This window comes from Lepidochelys kempii, chromosome 18 (genome assembly GCF_965140285.1).
Source record: "Lepidochelys kempii isolate rLepKem1 chromosome 18, rLepKem1.hap1, whole genome shotgun sequence".
Lineage (NCBI taxonomy): Eukaryota > Metazoa > Chordata > Testudines > Cheloniidae > Lepidochelys > Lepidochelys kempii.
This window is the reverse complement of record NC_136397.1, coordinates 13,749,674-13,764,269: the sequence shown is the minus strand read 5'-3', so window position 1 is coordinate 13,764,269 and position 14,596 is coordinate 13,749,674. Positions and strand designations below refer to the sequence as shown.

Genomic DNA, 14,596 nt, shown 5'->3' with positions numbered 1-14,596 from the left:
TAATAGCTCATCCAAACTGACCACTCTCCAAGTTTAAATCCAAGTTAAACCAGAACATCTGGGGGGGGGGGGGGAACAAGAGGAAACAGGCTACCTTGCATAATGACTTAGTCACTCCCAGTCTCTATTTAAGCCTAAATTAATAGTATCCAATTTGCAAATGAATTCCAATTCAGCAGTTTCTCGCTGGAGTCTGGATTTGAAGTTTTTTTGTTTTAAGATAGCGACCTTCATGTCTGTGATTGCGTGACCAGAGAGATTGAAGTGTTCTCCGACTGGTTTATGAATGTTATAATTCTTGACATCTGATTTGTGTCCATTTATTCTTTTACGTAGAAAAGAATAAATGGACACAAATCAGATGTCAAGAATTATAACATTCATAAACCAGTCGGAGAACACTTCAATCTCTCTGGTCACGCAATCACAAGTACTCCTTTTCTTTTTGCGAATACAGACTAACACGGCTGTTACTCTGAAACCTTCCAGGATGTAGTTTGCTCAGATGTATTAATCATTACATTTTTGAAACCCATGACTTCAGTGGGTTGCTGCAGTGGAGGATTCTTGCTATATTAGAGGTTAAACTTTGATCATTCAGGATAGTGTAAGGCGCAATGCTTCTGCCTTTAAATTGACTCTGCAGCCTCTCCTCCCATCTCCAAACCCATGCACAAAATCCACCCTCATGAATCATTTGCAGCTAAATCACCCTATTTTGTACTCAAGACTGCCTGGAATATAGGAATAATAGTGAGGAAATGATGCAGTTTTTTTAGCAAACAGAATGCATATGCAGCTTAAATTAACAGCAAATACACACTTTAATAGCAGCACAATCCAGAAGCGCTAATTAAAGGTTAAATCCAAACAGTGTATTGTTGGGAAGTTAATTGCTCTTTGGTTTTTTTACGTCACTGCATAAGCTGAGAAAAGGGGGGCTGCTGTAATATAAAAATCATTGAGCTGGACGTTTTGCTCCAGCCCAGAGAAAAAAAAAACAAACTTGCGAGGCAGGGAAGTAGCTTGTTGCAGAGCTCTATCAGGCAGTGTTCCACATACATCCACCACTCTGCCTGTTTCTTCTGCTGACTTCTGTCTCCTGGATGATGGGGGCTGCTGCATGTCCAATACAGGAAAGACACATATTGAAAGACAGCCAGGTAAGCGGAGAATGGATAAAAACCCATTATATCTATAATGCTTGTTATTCACTCTTCTTCTTTGCACTGTACCCAGGTGAACAAGAGTTTCTCATCTGGGGCCACAGGGTACTCAAATTGCCAGGATCTAATAACAGGAGAATCTGAGGTATTGGTTTGTTTCAGTTCCCCCTTTTTCTGCTCTGTGCCCTCTATTTCCTCTTGTTTATCCCAGTCCTTTCTTTAGTGGGGATTTGGTACTTCCTCAGAGTACCAAAAGGCTGACCTGCCTCAACAACTGCCTTGTTTGTACCATGTTATTTGTACATCATTTAGATGAGACTTTCAACATTGGGGTCCTGTCTGTGCTCCCCTGACATTAAAGTCCTAGGGAAATTTAATAAGCATAATGGCTTGACCCGTTGTCCCTGACCAAAAATCTTATGTGTATGTGCAACATACACATACAATCATTGTGTCAGTTAGCTGCTGTTTCCTCCACCCCAGAAATGGTCACAACTCAGTGGAGCTGCAGTTTGTTGAAGTGCGTTAGCACTTTTCATTATAAATGATCCTATCTTGCCGTAAAAGATTTGTCAGCCCCAGACAGGGAACTCTGGCTCTGAACTGAATACTCCAATAACATAATGGCCTAGTCACTTAGCTGCCTATATGTGTCTACACTAAAAAAGTACCTTAATTTATAAAGATAATTGAATGCTTTTACTAGTTTCTAAAAAAATGTCATTAAGTTAGCCATTTAAAGAGTTTTCAGCTTTAAGTGTTTGATTTACTGTACTCTTTTGAAAAAGATCCAAGAACCAGTACATAAACTTGACCATTAAAAAAGGATTTTTCACTGAAATTATAGAATGAGCTACAGCATTGTACTTTATTAGCTGAAAGCTCTTGACATTTTTTTTGGTGAGACTTTTAAAGGATGTTGAAGACAGTAACAGAATTTTTAAAAGGACACATTAAAAATAATGCTTCTGTCTTTTATACCTGCTATGGCAAGTAACATTATGACTACTATTAATTGAAATCTTAGAGGGGGAAAAAGTCAGTTTACTGTGTACGCAGTTTCCATTTCTTTTATATAAGCAGCTTGTTTGCCTGGGTCTTGAGCAATAGGGAAAATAAAATAATTTTAAAACAAAAAGGAAGATGATTGTATGACCAAAGAAATTGGCAGGTGCAATATCTTTTAGTTCTTCTTAATAACTGACTAGATTTCCAGTTGGTGTTTCTTTAAGATGCCTAAGCTATCATTATATGGCCCTGGGAACAGCTCTACCTTTCCATATGAGAATGGAATGATTGTGTTGACTTAAAGATAATATTGTGATCAGCAACAGCTCTTTTCAAATGAGGAATTCAATGTTTTATGAACATTAAGTATCCCCCTAATGTATTACTGCTGGACTCAGAGCATGCAAAAAAAGTAATTGGGAAACCATGATTTTGCACACTGCTAGCTTGCCCCAGTGTTGCTGAAATACATTGATAGAAATAGTTGGCAACTGTTGCTGGAAGTACAGACGTAGATGTTAGGTGACCTTCTCTGTGCCAGGATGTGCCTTTCAGCCACACTTTAGGCTTCCCTTTCTCACTTGGAGGAAGGGTTTCTCCCCCTAAGATTAATAATTCTTTCTTTTTTTACAAGTACTTGCAGGAGCGGACAGAGGTAAAGAGAAGCACCTTGCCCACTTTCCTCTCTGCACTGGTTGACTGGATATCCCAGATGGAGGACACATCCCTGACGGAGGAGGAGGTAGAGCTGGCCAACCGGCAAGAGAGGTCTGCCATTCAACAACCTCGAGCATGGGAAAAGTCCCCCTGCAGGAACTTATTCCGGAAGACTTTCTCCTCCTGCTAACAAAATAGCTTCCTGAAGGTCTATTTTAGAGTGGCTTTAGCAACAGCTGCCTCCATCAGGATGAATATTATCAGTGACTGCTTCTCTGTGAACAAATACTATCTCTTTGTAATAAGTGTGATTACACTCTCTCTCGCCATCCTCATTCTCTAATAAAAACTGAATAGAAATGTATAGACAGAAATAATTTTATGATTGAAATGGAGTGCAAATATAGAGACTGAGCATCTTGAAAAGTACCAAGTTGTTACTATTTGGGCTACAGTTCAGGTAAAAGGCTGAAATGTCAACTGCCCAACAACTCGTGGTCTGATCCTGCAGTTCTCATTTCCCCAAAATTCTCTAAGGGGAGGAGGGACTGCAGGAGCAGGTTTAATAAATAGTTACATTGGCATTATCTATAGTGGAGCTGCAAGGATCATGCTATTTTTTATTCTTGCTCCTTAGGTTTTTCATACCTTTATCTGGTACAACCTCCTACTTTATACTACATCACTGTAAAGCTTGCTCTGGGAAAGACTTCACTTCTCTTAGTTTAAATTTTTTTTGGAAGACCTAGTTTGTGTTGTTTTTTCTAATATCTGCACCCTTATCTTTAATGTTATTACAACTACCAGTAGTTTGCTTTTTGTGTCAACATTAACCTATACACGAGACACATCTTTCATTACTGTTTAGTATAAATTAAGAGTAAACTTCATAGATTCCAAGGCAAGAAAGGAGTGTTGTGATCACCTAGTTTGACCTCCTCTATAACCCAGGCCATAGAATTTTCCCAAATAATTCCTAGAGCGTATGTTTTAGAAAAAAAACATCCAATCTTGATCTAAAAATTGTCAGTGATGGAGAATCCACCACTTGGTAAATTGTTTCAATGATCAAGTATTCAATTTTTAAAATTTACACCTTATTTCTAGTCTGAATTTGTCTAGTTTCACTTCCACCCATTGGGTCATTTTATACATTTCTCTGCTAGATTGCAGAGCTAATATTTGTTCCCCATGTAGATACTTATAGATTGTAATTAAATCACCCCTTAACCTTCTTTGTTAAGCTAAATAATTGAGCTCCAATGAAGTGAGCTGTAGCTCACGAAAGCTCATGCTCAAATAAATTGGTTAGTCTCTAAGGTGCCACAAGTACTCCTTTTCTTTTTGAGCTCCTTGAGTCTATCACTTTAAGGCATGTTTTCTAATCCTTTCATCATTCTCATGGCTCGTCTCTGAATCCTCTCCAATTTATTAACATCTTTCTTGAATTATGGGCACCAGAACTGAGACAGTATTCCAGTCACATCAGTGCCAAGTACAGTAGTGAAATAACCTCTACTCTTACCTGAGATTTCCCTGTTTATGCATCCCAGTTATCACATTAGCTCTTGTGGCCACAACATCACATTGGGAGCTCATATTCATCTGATTATCCACCACAATCCCCAAATCTTTTTCTGTCACTGCTTCCCAGGATAGAGTCCCACATCATGCAACTTCTGTTTCTCTTACATAAATGGGGGCCCAACAGGATCTTCAATACTGGGTTGAACTTTTGCTTACTAAGTTTCAGCTTTGCATGAAATGTACCCCTCAGAATATAAGGCTTTATAATGAAAAAGCTGGCAAGCCTTCAACTGTTCTTTGCCCAGTAGGAAAATCAGTAAACTGAAAAGCATAGTGCTGGCTGGTCTAGTTCATTGCTGAATTTGTACTCGAGTAATTATCTTTACACAGTTGAATAAGGTATGGTTTTTTTGCCTGAGTAGCATGAACAAACATTCTATACAGCTACTATGGCAGCCTACAACAGGAGAAAAGCCATCCCCTGTGGCAGGAAAATTGCTTACAATGTGAGAAGGTAAATAAGTAGTGTGATAAACTATTGTTTTCCCTGTCCAACTCATGGACACGTATTGTTCCATTGTAAAAGAAAGGGGTAGTTCAGGCCAAGAGTGAGCTTTTATTTCATAGAGACAAGACAGCACTTCAGTAGGTTCTTGGCAATCAGGATCCCCTGTTTAAGTCTAGGTAATACCTTTCAATTAGAAAGAAGTAAATGACATCCTTAACTCACACCTACTCCTAATTAAGATTCAGCATGGTTTTATAGGAAATAAAAGTTAAACTTAATTTTCCTATAAGACAGCAGATTTTTGCTTAAGTTACATCAGAGACACTAGAACTGGTTCAGGGTTATGTTCATTATAACTACAGTAAGCATTGTAGTTATGGCTCATTCATTAAAAGCTAGATTGCAACATCTGTACACAAGAAGCATTTCTGAATGTTCAGCTTTGCTATACATTAAGTGACTTATCTACTCCAATGCTTAACCTAATGTTAGATTAATGGGTTTGCAATGTTGGAAATACTGTATAATTGTGTATATTAAATATTCACCGCCCCTTTTAAATGCTTCAGCATTTTTATCTTTTGCTCTCCTAGGACAGAACTATCAATAGAGAATGTATGTGCTAATGCACTGTCACCAACATTAATGTGGGTCAAGGCCAAATGGCACCTTTGGGAAGGCTAACTGCCACAAACTCTACAATTAAAAAAAAAAGTCTGAGACGACAAGCCCCCTTGGTGCTTGGGTGATATCAGGGTGTTTCCAATAATTAGACAGTCATGTTCTTGGAGATATATAGCAAGCCAGGCAGTATGTGAGAGCATCACAATAAAACAGCTTAATAGTATAATAAGCTTTTAATATTAAAATTCTCCATTAAAAGTGTTTCAAATTATTTTAAAAAAAAGGGCCAGTCAATAAGAACAGTGTCATTATGTTGTATAAAAATATAGGAATATAGACAGGCCCAAAAATGAAGTTTTCTACCTGAAGCCCTTTAAAAACCAAGCATTTTAATTTTCGGCATGCTTAACATCAGTTCTCACTCTCCTCCCGCAGGGGGAGGTAGTAGCATGTGGAAATAATGGCACAAAAGTTAAAATATGATTTGATCAGTTACACAGCAAGAGATTATCAGAACCAGGATTTGAACCTCAAGTCCCTGGATCCCAGACTCGTTCTCAGTCAATGCCACATAAAGTGGTAGCTGGAAAAAGTCTGCACACTGGCAGTCTGACTACAACAAATTGTAATAAACCTCACCAGGAACAGGCACTGAGAACACTGCATCTCTCACTATTGCACTCTGTTTAGAAAATAATCTGAAGAGAATGTGCTTGGTCTGCACTCTCCTGTGCAGCCTCAGAATTTGGTATGAAAACCCTCATGCTCACACAGCGTTTAAAGTGCCCTCTAACTTGGGCATTGTCTATACTTGAAAGGAGTTACCAGTATATGGGTAGAGGAAACCCACAGATACCCCACGTGGAGACACAGCTTATGCTAGCAAAAGTTCTCTTGCTTAAACCAGTTCCCTGAATGGAGTAAGCTATACCTGTAAAATAATTCTTTTGCTAGTAGAAATACACCTACACTAGGCCCTTTGATTGCACAACTATGTTGGTTAGGGGTGTGATTTCCCCCCTCCTACCTGACATAGGTATGCCAGTAAAACTTGAAGAGTACACCAAGGCTTAGCCTCACAGTACCCCTCTGAGTAAGTAACTCCCCGCATCTGAAAGACGGGAGGGAAGAGATAATGATTAGAACTCAAGAGCACCTGGCTCCCAGTTCTTCATTCAAAAATACCTCTCTAATGCAGCATTTAGCAGGACACTGGTTTCTGGACTACAGAAAATTTGACAAGTACCACTACTCTGAAAAAAATAAAGCCTTTGGTTACGTGAGATCCTAGACTCTCACTAGAGGGATTAAACCTGTCTGTTAACAACACAGAGGCAGAGACAAGCCCAGTTTTTAGTTCTCTAGAGGCAGGGCATAGTATGACCAGAAAACTATGGTACTTGGGGAATTTAACACACCATTTGCTTGTGTTGGCTCTAATACACAAGAGACCTATGTTTCTTTCACATTTAAAGCACTGTCAGCAGCAGTGCTGCGAAGTCTCTTACTTCTTGCGTTTTGAACTCAACCAGTCTCCCCAGGGCAGCTTTTTCTTGCCCTTTGATATACTCCTCAGGGAGCGTAGAGCCTGCACTTGCTGTAAGCGCCTGGAGAGCTCCTGATCACAGGCCTGTTGGAGAGCTTCAGTCTTCTGCTTATCCCAGCACAGTGCCAGAGCCAAGACTTCTGTGTCTTCCTTGAAAACCAGCTGTGAAATAAAAAGTTGGACACACTGATCCTCAGTGCCCCACACCTTGTCTTTTACAACAGCCAGAATTTCTTCTAGTGGTACACTCCTCCTGAACTGAACCCTTCCCCCCAAAGTAAAAATAGGTGGATCCATGAGAGAACTGCTGAAACACAAGCAATGATTTGGTATATTTAATTAAGACCAAAAACTCACTGGGATCTAACATATTTATCCTTGAGCTTCACAATTCCCTGACTTAAAGTTTCTACCTTTCAAGCCTAATTTGTTTTTAATTCTACTTGGCATCTGGAAGTTAGGAGCTGGAAAGGTCCAGTAGGTGCCTGAATGACTTAACTCCAGCCAAACAAAATCAATACATTTACACTCCCTTTTGTCAACAGAAGAAAGAAACAAACAAGGAAGTCACAGGTCCTTGCAACCAAGATGAAAACTCTTCAGGATGAGAGGCAATTCTAGAAACCTTCACCTTTCCAAGATAAGGGTTTATTTACGTTGTTTTTCTGTTTTACTGGGACCTTTAGCTGGCCTGGTAATAGGAAAAGAAAAAAAATACTGCTAAATGCAGATTTGCATTCAAAGAGCTAGTTTGTAAAATATTCCTAGTTTGAATTCTGGGTGACCATTTCCTATGACCAGTTGACAAAGCTCACAAGAAGTTCCCATGATGGGTTCCTTTTGGGGAGAAGGGAATTTGAGTAATTGTACTGCTTGGGAAAAAGACAGGATACCACAGGGGAGCTCCACGCATGGAGGAAGTATATGCTGTGGCAAGGTTCCACAGTGCTGGGATTTTGAACAAAAGATCACCATACTGTACCAGGATTTAATAAAGTGGAGAGAGAAGACCAAATCTCATTACCTTTGTGCCTTAAACTAGAGTTAACACTTGGGTCTCCAGAGGTGAAAGGACAGTTTTTCCTACATCCCTTCTCTGCACACGGAGATGCCAGTCAGCCTGCCTAGAACAGGGTGAAGACCAAAAGTTACCAACCTCTAGATCCTGACTGTCTAAGCTGAGTTCTGGGGCAGGTTTCTCTTTCAGTGCAGCAAGGATCCCGCTACTGAGTGATCTTTTGGCGGAGGCACCTGCACTGCTGCTATCAGTGTTGACTACATTCATCTCCTCCCTGGGTGCAGCGTCAGGTTCTGAAAAGTAGCAGGGAGACAGTGTTTAACAGTAGCCAGCAGCATGAACACAAGTGGAGGGCTGGGAATGCAGTTTGATCAGTTTGCACCAACTACAGCAGCGTCATCACAAGCTCCTTCACAGCAGCAATGGCTCATGCAGCTTTCTCATTTCCCCTCCCCTTTAATCCCTTTCAGATGTCTCTGGAAAGTTGCTCATGCTCCTTACCTGATGCCTTGGTTAAGATGCTGCCTTCATTCTTTAAGGCCTTCATGTAGAGTTCCAGAAGCTGTCTGGATTGGCGTTCTTCTTCTCGTCTGTCCAGCGCCTGCTGCAGGGTGTCCTGTAACATCTGGGTTTTTGGTTGATTCTGGGAAAGCTCCTGGGCCAAGTCTGAACATGGTACATCAATGAGAACCTAAACGAAACAGTGGAGTCCTGCTACATGGAACGATTTAGGTAAGCCACATTTTAATTGTTCTATCGGACTGACTACAACAGAGCTATAAAGATGGCATACCTCCCAAGTCACACATACAGAGAAAAAGTCTCAACCTTGCAAGGTTACAGCAAGTTTTATTAGGCATTTCCAAGTCGTTCTAACTGGCACTCCCACAAGCTAAAGTTCTTTACCTACAGTCAAATGTCCCTCAGAAAGGTGTGAAATTATCGCCTACTTTTGAAACAACACAGAGAAATTCTAACAATTTTACAGCAAAAGCCCCACTGATCAGTTTGAGTGAGACATGCCAACACCAACAGGGACTGGCTTTTGGAAAGTAACTTTTGATCCAGACTGCTGAATGAGTACTACAAGCAGCAATCATTAAGACCAAATCCTGTTATGCACAGATGTTAAGGGGCGGGAAGTGTTCTGGCATGCAGCTGATCATTTACTTGGAACCAATAATCAAGTCTTCTAAACCCCTCCATAGACCAAAGTGCAAGACAAACAAAAAGGACAGGTGTGGTTGGAGGCCAGGATACAAACCCTATAGGAAGGAACTAAGAGCTTCGTGAGGAATGAAAAAACACATGGGATGAGAGATGAATCAGTCTATATCTGAGAACCAAAAAACTGTAGGGATATAGCATCAGTATGGGAGAGAAGGTAGAAAAGATGAGAGTCAGCATGGAGAGGAGGGATGCTGGATCAAGTGAGCAAGGTAATGGAGAACAGATGGTGTATTGTGTGTGTAAAAGAATGATTTACACAGTGTCATTTTCAAAAGCCTATTCATTCCATTGGGAGAACATTTCCCCAAGAGCAGAACTTCACTCCTGCACCAGAGCCAAGTCAACAGTATGCATTTTCCTTTCCTAAGATTTCACCATCTCCCTTCTAATGAGGAAACTAAAGGAAGGAGACAAGTGTGACATATGGGTTCTCACTATACCTGGAGGTCTTCCTCAGACATCAAAATGATGCTGGACAGGTCATCCTTCAACTGTCTTGCCAGATGCTTCCACTTCGATTCACCGCTATCCACTTCATCTATGGACTCCCTTGAGAGCCAGGCTGTGCCCCCATCTGACACTTGAGAAATGACCACAGTCATAAGAGTGGAAAAACTCATGGTTGCAAAGATCACAACAACAAAATCCAAAAAGCCCTTACTGAGGGGGTATATGAACAAAGCTGCTGAACAGGAGATAGATGTGGTAAATTAAACAGCTTCTAAGCTTTGAGCTAGAGGGGTTTTCTTACCTCAGAGTTGGAATCACAGCTATGAAATCTACACTAGAATTAGAGAGTGTTCAAAATGTTGCTTCCAGGAAATAATCATTAGCCTTTTGGACTCAGCCTCTTGCACTGATCTGTCTATGTGAGATTAGAGGGAGAATGGGGTGTTTAACATTTAAAACATTTTTTAAAAAAGTCTCTTTTCATGGTGTCTATGTCAAGACTTCCTGTGAAGAAAGAATTGTCCCTCACACCTCTTCTCAATCTTGGCTGCTATTCTTCCCACCCCTTAATTATCATCACCATAATCATCATCATCATCTGTCCTTTCCTCAGTTTTCAGCACAAGCGAGTTTCTGTAAGTGAATAGGAGGGCAAAGGACCAATATCACCATGTCTGTAACACTTGCTCCGCTCAAGCCCGAGGCGAGGGAGTGCAGAGGTGGTAACTTAAACTAGGCCTCCAGCAGAGTCATCAGTCCATCTTCAGTGGAGGTCTTGGTGTCTGGAAAGTTAAGACATAAGTGTGGCAAGCTCAGTGGGACCCCAGTCCCAGGTGGCACCCTGAAGCGGGGGAACTCCATCACAATACGTTCCCCTCCAGCCTTGTACCTGTGGAGCTGCTGGTCCACTTTTCATTCCTGGCCAGTGCCACAAACTTGGTGTTGGGCGGTAAACACAGGAAGTAATCTTCATCATCCACAATGGTGCCATCCTCTGCCAGAACTAAGGTGATGGGCTCCCAGGCCTTGTCAATGGCCAGAATGTCACAGGCTACAGAAGATAAAGTGTTTTCATGAGGCAGAAGGAAGTTTGGCAAGGCAAAAACACTGTCCTTTATGCACATATGACAGACACAAATTTCCCTTGGGGCTACCGCTAGGATAGGTAAGTGAATGGCCCCTGTCGACATGCAGATTCTGTACATCAACTCTTCTCTGGTTTATGTTTACTAATTTGTCTCCATCAATCCACATTTTTAATGCTGTTCCTGATACAAGCTCAAAAAATGCTCCTTTCCTGGGAGTTCATCCTCCTTTACAAGGCCAAATGTGGCTGAGCAGCCTAGAAACTACATTTTCACATGCACATTTTCCAAATCTCCCTATCTTGACACCAGGAGAGGTCCTCAATTTTAATCCTCTATCCTGCTGGTCTACGACATAAAAGGTGGAAAGGTCAGACAGACAGACTCATGAAATGTTGCTGGATAGATCCAGGAGAAACAGGTGGGTGTTGAGAGGTTGGGCTGGGAGCTCCCCCAGCCAGACCAGATAACACAAATAAATAAGAATGCCTTTCCAGCTGCACTAGGTATCTAGGCTTGTCCAGCAACACACATCCATTGTTTGTCAACAGTTTTAAGTGATTGTAGTGCCTATCAGCACCTTGGCAGTTGAGGGGAACCCACAGAGGCAAGGAGACTTAAGAGATCAGAATACTCTCTTAGCCATTTATACTTGCATATGCAAGACAAACCTACATAGCCATTTTAAAGAAGAGCACAAGACAAGTACACACAGCCTGTATTCTCTGAAGGGAATAGTATAGATTTAGCCAAAACAATTTTCGTCTCTAATGGAGCTTAAAAATCTTTAATGCAATTACGAGGCTTAACCTTTAACATGACATGAGCTGTACCTGAGAAGCATCTACAGTGATGTATGTGGGACTTGATAGCTCAGTGCCTCTGGGCATGTGGGAGATTTAACTCTGCCAGCCTCCTAAAACCTAAAGAAACCAACAGTGGGGCTCTACACATACATCACTCATAAGCCAGGGGGCTATTAATGCCAAGGATCACATTTCATGGGCAAAGTCTGGATTCAACAGTATTTAAAATTCATAATCTTAAAGCCATGCGTTGAATGGATAGCTGGCCAAGGAAAGTTCCCAAGTGCAGCCCTTCACTCATGTAGTACATGATGCCAAGGTGCTGATGCCCAGCACCACTTGTGGAAAGACCCCCAGCAGGAAGCAGAATGGGCCAGCGTGGCACAGTGCCAATTTCAGTACTGAAATAAAACTAAAGTTTCCCAGCAGCCTACCCGCAGTCCACAAAGGGAATCTCTGCCTCAATGGTACATCAACTCATCTAGATATTTGCTTTGTTTTACAAAAGGCTGCATAAAAAGTACGAGCGAAGTCAGTACAAACTAAAATTTCACATAGACAATGACTTGTTTATACTGGTCTATAGAATATACAAGGAAATGTAAAGTACAATATTTATATTCCAATTGATTTATAATTATATGGTAAAAAAAATGAGAACGTGGGCAATTTTTCAGTAATGTTTTGTGACACTTTTGCATTTTTACGCCTGAGTTTGTAAGCAAGTAGTTTTTACGTGAGAGGAAACTTGGGGGTACGTGAGACAAACCAGACTCCCGAAAGGGGTACAGTAATCTGGAAAGGTTTGAGAGCCACTGCTCTATCTAACCCCAGCACCCTCCCAGTCACACGGCACCTCTCTCACAGCCTGTTTCCTATGCCCGATTCCTCCCCACAACGCCAATGTGGGGTTGCCCAGCTGTGAAAAGAGAGGGGCCACCACAACAGGAAAGGCTCGCTGGAGTAATGCAGGCGGCACAGTATGATAGGGGAGGGGGACTGCAACAAACCTCCCCGCCCCCCATCCTTCTTCCCCGACTCGCCCCCATTTACTGTTTCCCTGCCCCCCCCCCAGCTCCCTCTCTCCCAGGCTGCCCCTCCCCCCACCTACAGGATCCCTCCCCCATCGCCTGGATCCCTGCCCCGCTCCCCCTCACCCTTGCTCCGCAGCTCCCGCAGGCAGGAGGCCGCCACCCCGTGGTGCTCCCGCTGGCTCTTCCGCCGGATCAGGCACTGCCTCCGCGGAGAGACCCCCTCCCCGCTTCCGGGAGCCTCTCCCGCCATCTCCTGCTCCTAGCCCTGGGGCTGAGGAGCAACGGCAGCTAAGCCGCTCCCCTCGCACCTCGGCCCAAAGACAAGCCCCAGCCCGCTGCATGCCGGACCTTGTAGTCCTGCTCCCAGAGCGTGGCTCTTCCACAGGCCCAACCCCGGTGCACGCCGGGCCACGTAGTTCGTTCTACATATCAGCCTCGCGGCCACTCCCCCTGCCTAACGATGCCTCCCTCTCCCTCTCCCCCTGCATGCTGGGAGATGTAGTCCTTTCCCGCCAGACCAGCCTCTAACTCCCATCAGGCCGCGTTAAAAAGGCAGGAGCGCATTTTAGTCTTTTTTTGTGTGTGTGTGTATGTGTGGCTTGCTGTCAATAGTTCCAGGGTAATTTTCAGTTTTAAAGGTTAAAGAATAGAGGGCATAAAACTGAACTACAGAGGGGAACGTGTGCAGCATAGGATGTTGCCAATAAAACATATGCGAACACACAACACAATATAATATATAAATGCAGTATTGCCAACACACAATAGTTCAAAATCACGAGTCATCCCTTAAAAATCATGTGATTGACTTTAAAATGTAGAGATTAAATTTGGGATTTTTATTTTTTGCTTTCTGGTTTCTGAACCTATAGGGTATGCTCAGTCACATTTTCAAGCTTTTCTCCACAACCATAAAAGCTTTTTTAAACCAAAGCTGATATTCTCTTGTAATCACTTTACTCCAGGAGCTCAGGCTTTCAGAAAAATCCCAACTAGCAAGAGATTCACAAAAAAATTGTGAGAACTGGAAACAGTGTAAATATATACAAAATAGTGTGGTACCATTAAAAAGAGTATTAAATTACTACATAGTTAAATGCATATACATATTCATATGCATTTAATAAACACAGCTATAAACATGTTTACCAACTGTGAAATATAACATATATAAAAATAAAATATATGTACAGCTCGGAGTATGCTTCTGTGAACATATGAGTGCATCAGTATAGCCCCAATCCAATTAAGGAGCTCCATGCACATAGGACCAGGTCCTAACTTTCCTCATGTGAGTAGTCCCATTGAAGTCAAGAATATAGTTACTCACTTACATAAATGTTTGCAGGATCTGACCCATTATTTGTCTTGTTTAGTAACTATCACACTTTTGGGAGCTATCAAAATAACATAATAATGAAAAATAATTGTGTGTGTAAACCAAAACAATGAAATAATAGGCAATACAACACCACTGAAATCAATAAGAGTTTTGTCATTGACTTAAGCAGAAGTGGACTTTTAAATCCCTTTTATGAAGTCTAATTTAAGGTGTGATCATGTAAGATCACTCACATTGGCAAGCTTATTGTTTTTACTCATTAAAACAGTCCCATTGAAGTCAACTAACTAGACTAAGGAGGATTTGTTGCTGTACAATTTCCACTTATTATTAATATTGATAGCTATGACAGTAAATGGGCTTTAAATCCTGCATGCTAATCCATGCAGATGGGGCCTCAGTCATTTTATAAGTTATCTTAAATACATTGCGATTATAACATAATATACTAAACATGGAACACACTGTATATATGGCCATGAACTATAAATAAATAATATGGAAGCAATAGTGGATAAATCAGTGGCTTTTAATTATGCTATGACCAAAAAAATAACCTCAGGGCTAATAAGCAAATACATGAAAAATAACGTCA

At 41.5% G+C, this 14,596-nt stretch overlaps 2 protein-coding genes across 4 annotated transcripts; one reads left to right on the top strand and one right to left on the bottom strand.

Annotated features, from left to right (window-relative positions):
- Nucleotides 1–391: 391 nt before the first annotated feature.
- CORT (cortistatin) lies at nucleotides 392–5,427 on the top strand. Its single transcript, XM_073316486.2, has 3 exons — nucleotides 392–1,163; nucleotides 1,240–1,311; nucleotides 2,809–5,427. Exons 1-3 carry the CDS (start codon nucleotides 1,107–1,109, stop codon nucleotides 3,019–3,021), a joined length of 342 nt encoding a protein of 113 aa, XP_073172587.1. The 5' UTR covers nucleotides 392–1,106; the 3' UTR covers nucleotides 3,022–5,427.
- On the bottom strand, nucleotides 801–13,003 carry DFFA (DNA fragmentation factor subunit alpha). Of its 3 annotated transcripts, none has more exons than XM_073316482.2 (7): nucleotides 12,783–13,003; nucleotides 10,624–10,785; nucleotides 9,725–9,864; nucleotides 8,556–8,745; nucleotides 8,193–8,347; nucleotides 6,999–7,198; nucleotides 801–1,119 (listed from the first exon to the last, which is right to left on the bottom strand). In XM_073316482.2, the coding sequence occupies exons 1-7, from the start codon at nucleotides 12,907–12,909 to the stop codon at nucleotides 915–917; spliced, it is 1,179 nt and encodes a 392-aa protein (XP_073172583.1). In that variant the 5' UTR covers nucleotides 12,910–13,003; the 3' UTR covers nucleotides 801–914. The 3 variants fall into 3 exon arrangements, with proteins under 3 accessions (XP_073172583.1, XP_073172584.1, XP_073172585.1); XM_073316483.2 differs by having other exon boundaries at nucleotides 9,725–9,858; XM_073316484.2 differs by lacking the exon at nucleotides 6,999–7,198.
- Between the last annotated feature and the right edge of the window lie 1,593 nt (nucleotides 13,004–14,596).

What these genes read in the sequence shown, in the direction of transcription:
- CORT (XM_073316486.2), top strand. Translation starts at nt 1,107, where the DNA reads ATGATGGGGGCTGCTGCATGTCCAATACAGGAAAGACACATATTGAAA. An exon ending in ACATATTGAAAGACAGCCAG is followed by an intron (nt 1,164 to 1,239) that starts GTAAGCGGAGAA and finishes CACTGTACCCAG; the next exon opens with GTGAACAAGAGTTTCTCATC. An exon ending in TAATAACAGGAGAATCTGAG is followed by an intron (nt 1,312 to 2,808) that starts GTATTGGTTTGT and finishes TTTTTTTACAAG; the next exon opens with TACTTGCAGGAGCGGACAGA.
- DFFA (XM_073316482.2), bottom strand. Translation starts at nt 12,909, where the DNA reads ATGGCGGGAGAGGCTCCCGGAAGCGGGGAGGGGGTCTCTCCGCGGAGG. An exon ending in GTGGACCAGCAGCTCCACAG is followed by an intron (nt 9,865 to 10,623) that starts GTACAAGGCTGG and finishes TCATTTCTCAAG; the next exon opens with TGTCAGATGGGGGCACAGCC. An exon ending in TTGAGTTCAAAACGCAAGAA is followed by an intron (nt 1,120 to 6,998) that starts GTAAGAGACTTC and finishes TTGGACATGCAG; the next exon opens with CAGCCCCCATCATCCAGGAG.